The sequence below is a fragment of the Culex pipiens genome, chromosome 2 (genome assembly GCF_016801865.2).
Source record: "Culex pipiens pallens isolate TS chromosome 2, TS_CPP_V2, whole genome shotgun sequence".
In the NCBI taxonomy this organism is placed as follows: Eukaryota; Metazoa; Arthropoda; class Insecta; order Diptera; family Culicidae; genus Culex; species Culex pipiens.
The window spans coordinates 81,850,038-81,868,181 of record NC_068938.1 but is presented as its reverse complement, the minus strand read 5'-3'; the positions used below and the strand labels follow the sequence as shown (position 1 = coordinate 81,868,181).

At 38.3% G+C, this 18,144-nt stretch overlaps 1 protein-coding gene across 1 annotated transcript; it reads left to right on the top strand.

The window, feature by feature from the left end:
• Positions 1–137: 137 nt before the first annotated feature.
• LOC120423659 (importin-13) lies at positions 138–16,743 on the top strand. The gene is made up of 7 exons (XM_039587541.2): positions 138–796; positions 9,452–11,482; positions 11,539–11,631; positions 15,619–15,757; positions 15,812–15,967; positions 16,027–16,198; positions 16,261–16,743. The coding sequence occupies exons 1-7, from the start codon at positions 482–484 to the stop codon at positions 16,361–16,363; spliced, it is 3,009 nt and encodes a 1,002-aa protein (XP_039443475.1). The 5' UTR covers positions 138–481; the 3' UTR covers positions 16,364–16,743.
• The last annotated feature ends 1,401 nt before the right edge of the window (positions 16,744–18,144 follow it).

The window sequence follows — 18,144 nt, the reverse complement described above, 5'->3', positions numbered from 1 at the left end:
TTGACAGTTTGCGCAGCGTTTTGAAAACATTCGGCACAGGGTGACTCATTTTGCACCGACAATCCCGGTCCGTGAAACATTTCACCTTGCTTTTTCGACCTCAACGCACCAACACCGCTCCTCGGATGACAATCAGCCGGACGAAAAGAGCTGTCAAAAAAAGGAGTGAAAAAGTTTTGCAGCTTGTGCGTGAATTTTTTGTTCTATTTTCGTTCCGCCTTTCCGAGCTCGGGGAAAAACTTTAAAATATGAGCCCAAAACAATCGAACGGAGCATACTAGCATGCAGGACAAGTAGTTGGCACAAAAGCACGCCCGGTAAACGCACACAAAACTCCCTCCGGTAAGATTGTTCCGTCGTCGCCACTTGCAACACCCGTCCAGCAGCAACTTGCCGAAAAAAGCAAAGAAAAAAAAACGGTAATCCTCCATCGCGGAAAAGCGCAACCTTCCCCACCGCAGACGTGTCCACACGCGCCAACATGGACATTCGCCAGATCGAGGAAGCGGTCCTGTCGTTTTACCGCAGTGGGACCCAGCAGCAGGAGGACACGCACCAGTGGCTGCAGAAGATCCAGGAAAGTCAACAGGCGTGGTCCTTTTGCTGGCAACTGATGCAGCTGGACCGGCCGTCGGAGGTGCAGTTCTTCGGCGCGATCACGCTGCACTCGAAGCTTACGAAGCACTGGGCCGAGGTGCCGAAGGAGGCCCACGGCGAGTTCAAGCAGAAGCTGCTCGAGAGCATCGTCATGTTCGGCAACGGGCCGAAGATTGTGCTCAGCCAGTTGTGCATTTCGGTGAGTGCTTTTGATATTGTAGGCTTAGTTGAATTTTGTTATTTTTTTATATCTTAGTCAAACTCTGACCTTTCATATAATTTGTTCATTTGGACTCTTTGGCATCATTATGAACATTCTGGACCACTTTTGGAATGTTCTGGGTCTCCTCATTCAAGCCTTTGGATTCCTGGGTTCGAACAGAAACTTGCAATAGAGACCACACAAAACCTAGGGGTCGTTCAAGCGGATGGTTTGATTTTTTTGGGTCCTCCAAAGTGTCCTGAAATATGATCTTAGAGCTTATCGCTGTAACAAAACGATTCTACCAAGATTTTGATCAAGGTTCGTATTCACTTCAGTGATGTGTCTGACAGTTTTGTACAGTTCTCATAGTCTGATACAAACTTCAGGTCAAGATGATAATGTAGATTTTTTTTTATGTATGACCATTCCAACCTCGAAGGCTCCTAATTAGTTGGAGAGATAAGTTACACTCCAATCCATGTAAAAAATCCTGGTTTGGAGTACCCCAAACAGTTTAAAAGTGGTTCAAACAGTTCGTAGTGCTCGAAAAAAGTCAAACATTGAAAATTAACCTCTATTAAAATCTTGGTAGAATCGTGTTATTACGGTGGTAGATTCCAAGAATTGGATCCCAGGACAGTCCACAGGCCTTTTGAAAAAGTAAGCGAGAATGATTCTATGTAAGATAGTTTCATGCAAAAATTTACAAACAACTGAAAACTAGAAACTTTAAAACATAAAAAGTACAAAAAATAAAGTTTAAAAAAATCAAAACTTAAAAACTTATTAAAAACTTATTACCGTAAAAAACTTTACATGATAACATAAAAAATTAAAACTTGAAAACATAAAAAACAAAGCACTTTTCTTGTCATTATTAATAATTGCAGTACATCCGAGAACACCCGAAAATGTATTGCAAAAATCAAAGCGGACAGCCCTACTGCGTTTGTTATTTGACAGAAAAAGCCAGCAAAGTGCTGACTGAACTGTTTCTTTTCAATGTGTAATACAAATTAAGTAGATTACATGTCATTGAAAATTAAATATAAATGTAACGACAAAGTTGATGCGGCTGGCTCCAGAACTCCATCGGCGTAGACCTTTTAAGGAGTTCGGTTTCTGGCGATTAGCGGCTGAAAATAAATAAAAGAAAACTACCAAGATAAATGTGTTCAAGATGGAAACAAATACAAACGAGGGATTGAATCGGAGAATTAACTAAACAAAATAATTAAGCAAAAATATTAACGGATTTTAGAAGTTTTTCTATGATGTCAGGTCGGGACAAACACTGCTTTAGTTGATTTTTGAAGATATTTAAGGATAAGCTTTTACCAAATCTAATTATAAAGCTGAGCTCCATTGAAAATTATACTGCGCTCACCAGGTACTGTGGTTACGTTAGGACGATAGATCGTGATATCTTGTACCATATTGATGTTTAGAACGAACAAATTTAGTATTAGTATGGGTTTTATTATTTAAGCAAAGGTAAATGAAACAACAAACTTGAAAAACCTATATTTTCCCCTGACAGGTAAAGTATTATTCTTTACATACAAATCGACTGTGTGACTACGAATAGGAAGATTTAAGATGATTTTTAGGATTCTATTTTGAGCTACTTGAAGTTTTTCACAGAATCTACAGGGGTGGAAGGGTGCGTGGACATACCGTACCAAACGCTTATCGTGTTTTTATTGTTCACTTTTTTCGGCAAATAAACACTGCACACATCGAAACAAATCAACAAAACACCTCAAAATATCGTTTTTTGGAAAACAAAATTGTAAAAAAAAACTGAAAATCTTAAAAACTTGATAATATCAAAACCTTTCGAAATTAAAACAGTAAAATTTAAAAGTTAAAAAAACATGGAAAAAATCCCATCCAAAATCTGCGTGTCTTTTTTTCTGAAAAATCGTAATCATAACCTTTAAATTTGCCGAAGACACCAAATCGATCCGAAAATCTCTTCTCAAGATATAGAGTTTCATACATTTACGTACGCATTTTGTATGACCAGTCCCTAAATTGTTTGGAGACTTTTATGAAAAACGAATGATGCAAAAAGACTTCTTTTGACATAGGGAATACATGGATATAGTTTCATCAAAATAAAAAAAATACTAAGAATAGTCGATTTGTGAAATCGTAGAGAACCATTCAATACTGAAACACTAAAATACTAAAGTACTAAAAAATTAAAAACTAAAAAACTAAAAAACTAAAAAACTAAAAAACTAAAATACTAAAATACTAAAATACTAAAATACTAAAATACTAAAATACTAAAATACTAAAATATTAAAATACTAAAATACTAAAATACTAAAATACTAAAATACTAAAATCCTAAAATACTAAAATACTAAAATACTAAAATACTAAAATACTAAAATACTAAAATACTAAAATACTAAAATACTAAAATACTAAAATACTAAAATACTAAAATACTAAAATACTAAAATACTAAAATACTAAAATACTAAAATACTAAAATACTAAAATACTAAAATACTAAAATACTAACATACTTAAATACTAAAATACTAAAATACTAAAATACTAAAATACTAAAATACTAAAATACTAAAATACTAAAATACTAAAATACTAAAATACTAAAATACTAAAATACTAAAATACTAAAATACTAAAATACTAGAATACTAGAATACTAGAATACTAAAATACTAAACTATTAAATTACTAAAATTCTACTATCAGATAATCGAAACTGCATTAGCATTAGCATTTGGAGGACGCCCCCCCACCGGAAGGCTCCACAACGCTTATCCCACTGTTTGGTCTGGTTGTGTTAGACCCTCATCCGGAACAATAATCCAACACGGGAGATACCATGTTTTCATCTTTTGATGAGTGTGTAATACAGCCCAGGGCATAAGGGGGTCCACGCCGGGTCCAAGCTATCCTCGGGGAAATGAAGGAATGTTTGTAAACACCTATCTAAAGTGCGCAGGGAACCCTACGTCACCTTAGTGGTATAGATGTTTGTAGGGAGGTTTTGGACTCAATGTTAGTAGGAGACCCAAGTAACCGTGGGACTGTATATGGTAGCTTTAAATCCCCTCTATATCAACATATAAAGTATGCATACAGAGTCTCAAAACTTTATATTCACTTTATACGCATGGAGGTAAAATTGAGTGGCGACTGGTAGAGTTGATATAGAGTTATACCGCGGTAAAACGTCAAAATACTACCTTACCGGCAGTATTTGAAATAGAAAAAAAAGCTTTGCGCGTAGCTCTCTCTCTCTCTTGGGAGAGTGCTTTTCACGCTGGGATGACAGTTTTTGAAAGCTTGTTTGCGTTTTTTTGCTGTGTTGTGCTTCATTCGAGATTCTAAACTGCGTGTTGATTTGATGTTCAGAGATGTTTCACCTAGATGCCCTGCGCCAACCGTCTCACCCGTCCTGAAATATGTTTACACGTATGATTTTGACAAAGAACTTTGTCCTAAGGGCACTGTCTATGGGTGTCAATCCAAAATTTCGCGAAGCGAAAGTTTAACGATTTTCTGTCGTTTTTCAAATGCTTATATCTTCCCCCCCATTCAAACAATCTTTATGTTTTACACACCAAACGAAAGGGGAAGTCTTAAAGTACAAGTTGACTACCTCACAAAGTTGATAAAACTTTGTTAAAGTACTTAAAAGTTAAGATGAAAATAAAAAATGAATGCAAGAAAAATCCCGGCTGCTGATTGGCTGAAAGCACGTAGCAAATGTTGCTTCCTCTCCTGCTTTCGCAAAACTCTCACGCGAGAGCTTGGTACCACTGTTGCCACATTTCATGCGAACTATATAAGCTAGCACTTAGCCTCAGAAAATTTCAGTGCCTTCCGTGGTTTCATCAAAGACGGATCGACGGTAGTAATTTTATTGCTCACACACACACGCACACATTGAACGACACAGTATGTGCACCACATTGGGAGGAATTCTGTTCTAATGAAGATTGTTAGGAAGGTCACCGGAAAACCAGAATGATTTGGGGCAATGGGGTTGGGACCACATTGTTAGAATATTGGCCACACCCGGAGTGGCCAGTGCCCTGGGGAAGGTTCTTCCGGGGGGACATTTACCGAACCATACGACTTGGGGCAATATGGGTATCAAAATTCATGTTTTTTGAAACTGGTAATGGAAATGGCAATTTTGAACGGATTGGCCACACCCGGAGTGGCCAGTGCACTGGGGAAGGTTCTACCGGGGGGGGGGGACATTAATCGAACCATACGACTTGGGGCAATTTTGATACCCATATTACCCCAAGTCGTATAGTTCGGTAAATGTCCCCCGGAAGAACCTTGCCCAGGGCAATGGCCACTCTGGGTGTGGCCAATCCGGTCAAAATGGCCATTTTAATTGAAAAAAATGAAGTTGACTTTATAGCTGTCGGCCGCTAGTACCAACCACTAGTGTCTTTCTTTTAACTACAAGGGCTTCGCCGCCCTGGGCTCCTAAGTGTTTGAGTACGGCACGGAGCGACGGCGCCGGATACCCATATTTACACTTAGAATTTTAGAGCGCCCGCCGCGGGATTTGAACCAGCAACCTCTGGATTGTGGGTCCAGTGCGCGGTCCGATTGATCCACACGGGCGGGACATTTTGATTGCCAGTTTCAAAAACCAATATGAATTTTGATACCCATATTGCCCCAAGTTGTCAAAAAAAAAAAATCAAAATCAAATCAAATTATTCGCTCTACAGCTTTGCCATGGCGTTCTCGATTACGAGATTCCTACTCGAAACTAAGTGTTCGAAGGCTTGATTGTTGAGGCAATTGCAAACCTCTTTTTACACCTAAACTTCCATCCACCCCGGGATTCGAACTGACGACCTTTGGATTGTGAGTCCAACTGCCTGCCAGCGACTCCACCGAGGCAGGACCCAGGGAGACGACTCCTACACCTGGACTGAGCTAACGACCTAACCTTTTTAGGTTAGTCCGGGGCCAACATTTACTTCCCGTCCGACGGAAGGCGTGATCAGACAAATCTCGTCTCGAAAAATGCCACCGGGACCGTCTGGGATCGAACCCAGGCCGACTGGGTGAGAGGCAATCACGCTTACCCCTACACCACGGTCCCGGCTTAAGTTGTATGGTTCGATTAATGTCTCCCGATAGAATCTTCTCCAGGGCACTGGCCACTCCGGGTGTGGCCAATCCGGTCGAAATGGCCATTTTCATTACCAGTTTCAAAAACCATGAATTTTGATACCCATATTGCCCCAAGTCGTATGGTTCGGTAAATGTCCCCCCGGAAGAACCTTCCCCAGGGCCATGGCCACTCCGGGTGTGGCCAATGTTCTACCAATGTGGTCCCAACCCCATTGCCCCAAATTATTCTGGTTTTCCGGTGACCTTCCTATCAATCTTCATTAGAACAGAATCCCTCCCAATTTGGTGCACATACTGTGTCGTTCAATGTGTGCGTGTGTGTGTGAGCAATAAAATTACCACCGTGGATCCGTCTTTGACGAAACCGCGATAGGCACTGAAATTTTCTGAGGCTAAGTGCTAGCTTATATAGTTCGCATGAAATGTGGCAACAGTGGTGCCAAACTCTCGCGTGAGAGTTTTGCGAAAGCAGGAGAGGAAGCAAATTTTGCACCATGTTCCCACATTTCATGCGAACTATATAAGCTAGCACTTAGCCTCAGAAAATTTCAGTGCCTATCGCGGTTTCGTCAAAGACGGATCCACGGTGGTAATTTTATTGCTCACACACACACACACGCACACATTGAAAGACACAGTATGTGCACCAAATATTGGCCACACCTGGAGTGGCCAGTGCCCTAGGGAAGGTTCTACCGGGAGGACATTAATCAAACCATCCGACTTGGGGCAATATGGGTATCAAAATTCATGGTTTTTGAAACTGGTAACTAAAATGGCCATTTTGACCGGATTGGCCACACCCGGAGTGGCCAGTGTCCAAGGGAAGGTTCTACCGGGAGGACATTAATCGAACCATCCGACTTGGGGTAATATGGGTATTAAAATTCATGGTTTTTGATACTGGACATGAAAATAACCATTTTGATTGTAGTGACCACAAGCTGGAGTGGCCGGTTCCGTGGCATTTTCCGAACCATACTTGTTTTGGCAATATTTTCGTGTTTTGCAATTTATTCCCACAGAGGTGCCTAAGATTGGAAACATTTAATTAGAATAAATTATTCAGGATTAAATAAATAGGCAATGATTTAAAAATAAAATGTAATAGAATATTTTTTTAGGAGTTTTGTACAAAGTTCTTTGTCATATTGGTCATGTAGAACATAACCACCTGCACCTTTTTGTCGATAGAGTCTTCCTTCAGTTAGTAGCATGAAAAAAGAATACACTAGCCAGGTTGAAACAAAGTACATATTTATTAATCAATACACTTCATACCTTTACAAGATATTAATAATCTTCACAATATTCATCGACGAACGGGCTAGGCCACGGAGCACCGATTGCGCATCCGGTCCCGGGGTCTTGGTGCAAGTTCCGCCGGCGGCACGCAGCTTCATGTGCAGCGAGGTGATTCCGAGGGACTTGCACTTTTCGCCTACGTACAAAGCCGCCACATAGCAGCGTAGGGCGAGCCTCGTCACGATCAGCCTTGACCTTCATGCCGCCGGTGCTCCGCCAGATAGTTACTTGCCCAAAAGATCCGTAACGTGGACGAAGGTATAATTAAAGCTGGCGTAGACGTATGCCACTCCGAACACGATCTCGTCCGAGTAAAACCTGGACCTCCTCCAAACGTTTTTTCCTGCATCAACAAAAATACCACCAAATACTTGCAAACTTTCTTTGCTCTCACTAATGTTGAGTTAGTGTTTTGAAACATTTGAAGAAATGTCAAAGTGTGATGTAACTTTAAAAGCTTACTTTACATTGATATATAAAGCTTACCATTAATGCTTTGAAACATTATTGAGCTAAATGCTTTGAAACTTTAATTGGCTGTTCTATATGTCATTATACAGTAGATAATAATGTTTCAAGCTACAAATGTTTCAAAACATTGGGAAAGACTATTTAAAGTGCCATAGCATCGTGAAAGTTTATTTAGAGTGGATTTAGAGTTTTGATTTAGTGCTTCTGGTTACTTGGGGAGGTAGAACCCTAGGATATACCCCGAAAGGTATTGCGGGCAAGTCAAGTACCTATATTTAGTTTTTTGACAAAGAACTTTGTCCTAAGGTTTCTATACGTGGTGTCAATCCAAAATTTTCGCGAAGCGAAAACGTTACGTGACGAATTCCCCTCTCGGCAAATTTCCCCTCTTAGGTACACGCTGGTTGGTCGAACAAACGTTTCCCAATCAGTCAATCGAGAGACGTGAGATTGATGTATCTAAAATTACCCCCACTCCACCTCATAATTTTCGGATCGTCGACGGGGCAACAAAACTAAACCTAAACCAACAAAACTCGGCTCGGTTGGTCCCGAAAATTCATTCTGTTGCTGGACGTCGACGAGTCAACATCAGGAGCAGATGGTCTGGTGGCCCGGGAGCAGATGGCATGGATCAGCCAAGACATGCCAGCCGGCATTAGGAGTCGATAATTGGAATTGGCCACCACCTGGAGTGTTTGGAGGCCCCGGGGATGTTCCGATGGGGGGACATTTGCCGAACCATAAGAGTAGGGGCAATATGGGTATCAAACTTTATGGTAATTATGAATCTAGTGAATCTTGGGAAAATTTGGACCAGACAATGTAATCGAAAATTTCAACAACCATCTTGCAAAGTTCTTTGTCATACTGGTCATGTGTAACATAACCACCTGCACCTTTTTTTTGGTTATTAAACTTATACAGATGACTGTACAGTATGAAAGATGCATGATTTATATATATTCGATTTAAAGTCACGGCAGATACAACGCGACGAAGCCGTGCATGATTAAATTGTCTGTAGTATTACTAAACCAACCATTTTCTCAGGTAAAAACAATGCTGATTAAACACAGTTTTAACATGTCTGCTGTTAAACTCAAGCTATCGACTGTAAGAGTAAAGCGAAGTTTATATATTTCTTTATAAATTATTATGTGTTTAAGCGAAATTCGAGGTTATAAAGATGATTTAACGCATAATTAGAATCTTGAATTTAAACTCTTACAGCAATGCGGAGTGAACATCAAATATTTATTTATTCATTTGTTTTATTTAAATGTGAGAGTTAGAACTTATATTAAAACGACCGATTCAAAAAGCATTTAACTAGTTAGCATTTAATTATTTTTTGTGTAATGGGATTAATCAGCATATTTAATTTTTTTAATAAATACACTAAAAATGGATATCTACATGCGAAAAATAGGATGCAAAAATATCAATCCTGCAGAGTGACCACGTGGCCTGCTCCCTGGAATCGAATCAATAAACAAAATGCGCGCTTAATGTTTAATAACTACCCAAGCGAGGAAAAAAAATCAAGAGCGCAATTTTTTAACGAAATGTGATGGCGTCATGGCGATAATCGAAACTGCAATACACTAAAAAATACATTTTTTCAACAATTCAAATTTGATTAAATTGGGGTCATAGAACTCGAAATTGATGTTAAAATTAAGAAAAAACGTCTATTTTGTTCTTCTCTTCCAGCTCAGCGTCTTCATCGTCCACATGCTGGAGCACCCGACGGTCATCGAGGAGGTGACGGGGATGTTCCTGAACGAGCAGCTCGGCGCGCTGTCCAAAACGTGCCAGCTGGAGATTCTGATGTCGGTGCTCGAGGGCATCCCGGACGAGGCCGATTCCGTCCACACGCAGATCCCCCGGGCGATGGTCCGCGAGGAGCTGAACAAGAAGGCCGGCTTTGCGACCGGAACGGTGATTAACTACCTGAGCGAGAAGTTGAACGCCGGTCGGTTGGAGGAGAGCGAGATGACTGTGCTGATCAACGCTACAAAGTGTTTGGCGACCTGGTTGAAGTACGGCAATGTGCGGTTGGACGAGTGCGACACGATGGTGCAGGTGTTGCTGAAGTTGATTCACTATTGTTACTGGAAGGAGCCGAAGGAGGACGGGTGTTTGTCGCAGGAGGACAGCGATTTGGCGGAGACGGCGGTGAAGGTGTTGGTGAAGGTGATGAGTTCGCAGAACTGCAACGGGTACAAATATTCCGCGACCGTGATACGGTTCATGGTGTTGTTTCTGGACGTGTTGGGTCCGATTTTGGACGTTGAGTGGAAGGAGAACAACGAGAATGAGAATTTGGCGTTTGTGATTTATACGCTGTTTTTGACGACGTTGGAGTGCTACTCGTCGGTGATCTTTGCTGGGATTTTGACGGACAATGAAGAGCTGACGAAGGTTTACGGGAGGACGGTTGATTTGTTGGTCAAGTGTACGGACAAGCCGGGGACGTATCCGGTGGACGAATCGTGCAGCACGCTGGCGATGGAGTTTTGGTACATGCTGCAGGACGAGGTTTTCTCGATGCCAAATGACGATCACAAGACCAAGTGCTGGGATGCGATCAAGCCGGTGTATGCGCACATCTTGAAGGTGTTGATCCGGAAAAGTCAGTTGCCAAACGACAAAGCGCTGCCCAAGTGGAACTCGGACGATCTGGAGACGTTCCGATGCTACAGGCAAGATATTGGCGATACTTTGCTCTCTTGTCACGACGTGTTGAACGATCTGATGTTGGACGTGTTGTCAGAAGCGTTGGACGAGTCGATACTGTACCTAAACTATGACCCACAGAACACGGACAGTTGGCCCCTGCTGGAGGCGACGATCCACGCGTACTGCTCGATCGCACAGAAGATCGAGTACGCCGAATATCCTCAGATCGTAAAGTTGCTCAAAGTCCTGAACGACATCCCGTACGACAAGTACAGCGATAAGCTGCTCGGCATGGCGCTGGAGACGGCCGGCGCGTACAGCGATTGGATCAGCGACAACCCAAAGTACCTGCCGTCGGCGATCGAGCTGCTCGTCAAAGGGCTCAGCTCAACGCAAGCATCACAGGCCACCCTTGGCCTCAAAGATCTTACCTCCGAGTGTCAAAAAGAGATGGCCCCGTTCGCGCTTCCCCTCCTGGACGCATGTCGGGCCGCCCTCCAGGGTGGACACCTCAAAAACTCCGAAATGATCCGGCTCATGTACACCGTTGGCAACATCATGAGCGTCATCTCGTACGAAAACATCATCCAATACCTGGACGTTATGGTATCGCCCTGCTTCGCCGAACTTCAAATGACCGTCCAAAACCAGGACAAAAGCGACGCCGCCAAAAGTCGCATCATCCTGCGGCTCGAGATGATCTCGAAGCTCTTCTCCTCACTCAACACACGAAAACCCTCCGAAAAGGACGGCGACGACCTTTCCGCCACCGTCGGTCGAGGCCAACCAACGGCTGCGGCTGCCGCCGCCGCCGCTCCACCTCAACCACAACCCGTCCAACCGATTTTGCTCATCCTGGAGAAGACGATGGGCCTGCTCAAAACCCTGTGCGAACAGTGGATCCACGACGAGAGCGTCATCGAGACGCTGTGCAAGGCGCTCCAGCAGGCGCTCACCAACCTCATGGACGACATCAAGCCCCTGCTGAACGACATGTGCTGCCTGATACTGCACATCTTTGCCAACAAGTGCGCCCCGTCGGCGGTCGAAATGGCCGGGAATGTGAGTGGAGGTGGTAGGGGTTCGTCGCGTTTTATTAAACTTTTTTTTCGTTACAGTTTATACTGATATTCTACAATGACCCGCAGAGCCGAGACAGCATGAAGCAGCTGTTCAACGCCATTCTAGAGTACAACTTTGGCCAAATGCAGGTAAGACAACTACAGGGTAGCAGCTAAAGCTAGATCAGTTTTAATTCGGATCATCTTTGAGCTGTGTTGATATACCATCACCAGACACGCGTAAAGTGTGCGAATTGCAGATGCAACAATACAGCGAATTTCCGTGGCTTGCTATTTTTTTTGTTACGGAGAAATACTTTTTTTACAAATTTAAACATTTTTGGGGGAAAAAAAATCAATAATAAGAGCAACTAAATGTTCAGAATTTTCAGAAGTTTAAAAATTCAAAGTTTTTTTGATTTTTATACACACATAGATTTTCTTACCAAATTCGGTCAAGTTTACCGAATTTTCAAATGCTGAACAGTTCGGTAAACTGAAATTTAGTGAATTCGGTAAAAACTTCCCGAAATTCGGTTATGAGGTTCATTATTGTTCATCAAATCAAATCAAATTATTCGCTCTACAGCATTGCCTTGGCGTTCTCGATTGCGAGATTCCTACTCGAAACAGGGTGTCCGAAAGCTTGATTGTTGAGGCAATTGCAAACCTCTTTTTACACCTTAGCCGGGATTCGAACTGACGACCTTTGGATTGTTAGTCCAACTGCCTACAAGCGACTCCACCGAGACAGGACCCAGGGAGACGACTCCTACACCTGGACTGAGCTAACGACCTAACCTTTTTAGGTTAGTCCGGGCCAACATTTTCTTCCCTGTCCGACGAAAGGCGTGATCAGACAAATCTCGTCTCAAAAAATGCCACCGGGACCTTCTGGGATCGAACCCAGGCCGACTGGGTGAGAGGCAATCACGCCCCTACACCACGGTCCCGACTTATTGTTCATCATTGTTCATTCGCTAGAATTTTGTTCATTTTGACAGATGATTTACCGATTTAAACTTTACCGATTTTTTTACTACCGAAATCTGTAAAAAATCTAAGTGTGTAGTTAATTTAATCCAAAAATTAAAAAAAAAACTGTTTTTTGCCTTCCTCACCCCACTGAGGCAAGGCTATAAAATCACTCGAAAAATGAACTTCTTAAATACGACTCCAAGATATACCTTCACGTATACCTATCGACTCAGAATCAAATTCTGAACAAATGTCTGTGGGGATGTGTGTAGACATGATTTTTTTTCCACACGATTATCTCAGAACTGGCTGAACCGATTTTGGCCGGATCCGCCTTATTCTGTTCGTTTTGGGGTCCCCTAAGACCCTATTAAATTTTATTCAGTTTAGTTAGGTATTTAAAAAGTTATGCCAAGAAACAGATTTTTGTAGATACAAAAAAGGGTGATTTTTTGCCTAACCTCAAAAGGCCGGGTCTTTTTGTTTACGTGCGAGAGTCGCGCCAGATGCAAACGCCCGGTTGCCACATTGCTTCAAATGAGAGTCTGCATGTTTTCTGGAAAAGTCTGTATCAGGTATATATTTTAAGCATTAACTTATTTTCATTATTACTTTTTAAATGTGAGGAAGGCACCACCCACCTAATGGTGGATTAAGAAACGTTTTTTTAATTTAAAATAAAAAAAAAACATTCGAAATTAATAAATAAGATTAATTAAACTCCAAAAATTTAAGAATTTAAATTTAAAAAGTTGTATTAAAATGTGAGAATTTGAAAAGCCAAAATTTCAAAAAAATTATAAATTGATAAATTGATAAATTTCTAAATTTCTAAATTTCTAAATTTCTAAATTTCTAAATTTCCAAATTTCTAAATTTCTAAATTTCTAAATTTCTAAATTTCTAAATTTCTAAATTTCTAAATTTCTAAATTTCAAAATTTCAAAATTTCAAAATTTCAAAATTTCAAAATTTCAAAATTTCAAAATTTCAAAATTTCAAAATTTCAAAATTTCAAAATTTCAAAATTTCAAAATTTCAAAATTTCAAAATTTCAAAATTTCAAAATTTCAAAATTTCAAAATTTCAAAATTTCAAAATTTCAAAATTTCAAAATTTCAAAATTTCAAAATTTCAAAATTCAAAAATTTAAAAATTTAAAAATTTAAAAATTTAAAAATTTAAAAATTTAAAAATTTAAAAATTTAAAAATTTAAAAATTTAAAAATTTAAAAATTTAAAAATTTAAAAATTTAAAAATTTAAAAATTTAAAAATTTAAAAATTTAAAAATTTAAAAATTTAAAAATTTAAAAATTTAAAAATTTAAAAATTTAAAAATTTAAAAATTTAAAAATTTAAAAATTTAAAAATTTAAAAATTTAAAAATTTAAAAATTTAAAAATTTAAAAATTTAAAAATTTAAAAATTTAAAAATTTAAAAATTTCTAAATTTCTAAATTTCTAAATTTCTAAATTTCTAAATTTCTTAATTTCCAAATTTCTAAATTTCTAAATTTCTAAATTTCTAAATTTCTAAATTTCTAAATTTCTAAATTTCTAAATTTCTAAATTTCTAAATTTCTAAATTTCTAAATTTCTAAATTTCTAAATTTCTAAATTTCTAAATTTCTAAATTTCTAAATTTCTAAATTTCTAAATTTCTAAATTTCTAAATTTCTAAATTTCTAAATTTCTAAATTTCTAAATTTCTAAATTTCTAAATTTCTAAATTTCTAAATTTCTAAATTTCTAAATTTCTAAATTTCTAAATTTCTAAATTTCTAAATTTCTAAATTTCTAAATTTCTAAATTTCTAAATTTCTAAATTTCTAAATTTCTAAATTTCTAAATTTCTAAATTTCTAAATTTCTAAATTTCTAAATTTCTAAATTTCTAAATTTCTAAATTTCTAAATTTCTAAATTTCTAAATTTCTAAATTTCTAAATTTCAAAATTTCAAAATTTCAAAATTTCAAAATTTCAAAATTTCAAAATTTCAAAATTTCAAAATTTCAAAATTTCAAAATTTCAAAATTTCAAAATTTCAAAATTTCAAAATTTCAAAATTTCAAAATTTCTAAATTTCTAAATTTCTAAATTTCTAAATTTCTAAATTTCTAAATTTCTAAATTTCTAAATTTCTAAATTTCTAAATTTCTAAATTTCTAAATTTCTAAATTTCTAAATTTCTAAATTTCTAAATTTCTAAATTTCTAAATTTCTAAATTTCTAAATTTCTAAATTTCTAAATTTCTAAATTTCTAAATTTCTAAATTTCTAAATTTCTAAATTTCTAAAATTCTTACATGTCTGATTTTCTAAATTCCTCAAATCCCAACTTCAGGACCCTTTTGAAAGTGAACTGCAGGATTCTTAAATTCTGGACCTGTTTAAAAATTTAAACTGGTGATCTCCTCAATTCCTAAATGCTACCATTTTTGCTGAGCATTAGATAACTTTGGAGCATTTTTTGAGTCATATTTTAGGTTAGAGAAATTTTGATAAGATAATTATACAAATTTCGTGTTTCGATTTTTCTTTGTGACTCTTTGGCGAGTATCATCGAGTACGAACTGTGTTTAAATTTTCAAACCCCTAGTCTTATGATTTTTTAAAGATTTTAAATTTTATTTGTTAAACATTTTTGAATTAAAATTTTATTTAATTTTTATGTCTTATTTTTTGAATGGTTTATTTTTTTGGATTTCTTTTTTAGTCAAAATTATTCTTATGGATTTTTTCTGGATTATTTCAACCTAGCAAAAATAAATTGGTCTTTAATTTTTTCATTTTCGGCGTTTCAACATTCTGCGTTCTGAGATTCGGCTTCATGAGGATATTCTGGATTTAAAATTGTATTTATTGAATACAACTTTATTTAAACGTTTGTGATTGTTGCGTATTGGCGACGGAGCCCTTAAACATAAAACGAGTTTAATTTTTGTTTTCAAATACTATCTTTTTTATTTATCTAAAATTAAATTATTATGAATTTCTCTTGTATGTTTGTCGCGAAATTTCTCGCGGATTTCTCGCGAAATCGGTTTTGAGACGGCGCGGATTTTTTGTCGACTTCTCCGTAACAACCCTGTATTTGTTCTCATCTCATATTAGTACTCTACGACTTAACTCTTGCTATTTCGCTCTCCTCTCGCAGCAATACGACGAGCAGCAGAAGCTGTCGGACGTGGCCGACCTGATCGAAACGTTCTACATGTTCAACACGCGCATCACCAAGAAGATGCCGGTTTGCTACGGCGAGGTGCAGGCCGACTGTACGCGGCTCGTGGAATACGGTAAAACTTTTAGGACTTTTGGGCAACACATTTCTGAGTTGATTCTTCTTGTAGCCATGAAAGCCATGATGCTGCCGGAGACGGGCCCGATCAAGAAGAGTGTCGGCTTCCTGACCGTATTCATCAAGGAGTCCCGCAACTGTCCCCGGATGATGAGCGCCGTCGCGGGCCAAGGAGAGAACATCCTACGGAATACGTTCCTGTGCTTGGGTAATGTCTTGGTGCTACACTAACTGAACCTTGTAATAACTCAAGTTATTTCCCTCTAGGTGGTTACACTCCGCGAGCCCACGTAGACGTGTTTGCGGACATCTTCCTAGCCCTGAACTACAAGTATCCGAGCGACTATGTCAGGTGGATCAAGGTCCTTGAGAAGCCCAACTTTCCCACCTTTTTCGTCAGCCAAGCCGACAAGGAGCAGTTTGTGAAGAAGGTTCTAAAGTGAGTTGTTTGAAACTTTATGTAATTTAGAATTAAATCACAACAAAATTAACAATTTTCAGGGAAAAGGTCAACCGGCGGCTCGTCCAGGAGCACGTGCGCAAGTTTGCGGCCCAGTGCCGGAACGCGGTCGAGTGGGAGATTGACTTTAGGACGAGCAGCTAGACCTGGTTGGATTAGAGTGCGGCAGCAAACGTTTGACAGTACTAAAGAGAAAGATGGCAGCAGAATCTGCGTGCGGTTGCAGAGGTGGGTTCCCAGTTCGATTGTGATTTTAGCTTTTAGGTTCTGATGACGTTGGCGATGAGCTAGCAAAGTGTGAGTACTTTTCCACTTCCTTCCCCCCCTCCCCATTTCGTGTATCTGTTTTGTGAGGGAAACGAACCACAGCTAAGAAGGTTCGTTGCCAGTGCCCTCCCGTAGACTCTGTCTAGTGTTTAAGAGAAAGAGAGTTTAGGAGATGATACGTAAATTATGGATACTTCACTGAATGTATGTTTGAAAACAGCAGAATGACGAAACACAGTTTTATTTTATCAAAAAGAGTTGTGTGTCTACTTTTTTTTTGTAATATCCGAAAATTCCCCCTAATTGAAAAAATAATTTTGGAACAATTTTTGTCGAAATTCAATTGTCATCTATCATTGAACAAAGGGCATTGTTCTATCGCAAAGTTCTGCATATGCGTAGAACGGAAAATCTTGTTCTTAGCTTTATTGACGTGAAGGGAGCAAGGGCGTCTATGCTAAAAGTCCCAAGTGAAATATGGACGTGAGTGTACGGATAACGGAGTAAAAGATGATCGTTTTGTTCACCTAGCGCTCGCATGTGTGTTTCAGGACCAAGTTAACGGCGAGTGAGGGGATCATATCAACATACATACATACACGCATACATACTTGACCCTCGATTATACTGACCTCCAAATAATGACAAAAATTAGGGGAAATATACCCATTTTAATCACACTAAGCCGTTCGACCAATTCTCATCACTTTTGCCGTTTTCCGCTATTAAATCAACATTTTCAGATGTATCAACAATGGAAAGTTGCTTGCTCACTTTCATTTGAGCTATTTATTACTTTGGAACAGTCAAAAACTCTTTATGAAAGCTTTAATTCATGTTCAAAGTGCTGATAGGCCGATAATAGAAATAGGCTGAGAAAGGGAATAGTTCCCCTACTGCGCAGGCACAACTCGAGGGGAAGCATGAAGTTTGAGGTCCCGTTAAACGGGGTGACTTTGATAGCCGGGGTGACTTTGATAGGTTTGCGATTTTTCCGCAGAATGAAGAGTACAATTAAATTACGCAAGGAATGATTTAGAAACATATTGACCGTGGTAGAGAAGTTTTCAAAGTACCTCAAGAAGAACTTTTCATAAAATTTTGACAAGTTTAAAAAGTTAGTTAACTATAGTTTAGAAAATGTTGATGAAAGTCATTATTTTAAACTTCTCAAAGTGTCATGATTTTCTCAATGAACATGATTTTTGATCGAAAAACAGAATGAATTTTCGGATTCTTTGGACAATTTTCCACTAGGAGAAGGTCAAAAAATTTTGTAAATAATAAATAATATGTGTTTTTGAAACACAATTTAAAAAAAATCTCCAAATTTATAGGCAATTTCAGTTTGAACAAATTTCATGTAAAATGTGAAAACTTGTGATTCGTGCTTCGAATTCAGTATAAAATGTAATAAAAACGATTATTTTATAAACAAAACTAGTTTAAACAAATTACAGGCAAAATGCCGACTTTTTAACAATTTTACTTAAAATTTATATGTAGTTTGCTAAAAAGCTTATACCCTTAGTTAACTAAATATAAACATCGATTTTTTTTTTCTTAAAAACTATATCAGCTACTTTAGTGATGGTACATTTAGCGTAAAAATAAAATTTGAACATCTTAAATATGATTTTAACAAGAAAAACTATGAC

Excerpts from the sequence above, each read along its gene's own strand:
- LOC120423659 (XM_039587541.2), top strand. The coding sequence starts at position 482 with ATGGACATTCGCCAGATCGAGGAAGCGGTCCTGTCGTTTTACCGCAGT. Across the intron at positions 11,483-11,538 it reads CGGTCGAAATGGCCGGGAAT|TTTATACTGATATTCTACAA; the intron begins GTGAGTGGAGGT and ends TTTTCGTTACAG. Across the intron at positions 11,632-15,618 it reads ACAACTTTGGCCAAATGCAG|CAATACGACGAGCAGCAGAA; the intron begins GTAAGACAACTA and ends CTCCTCTCGCAG.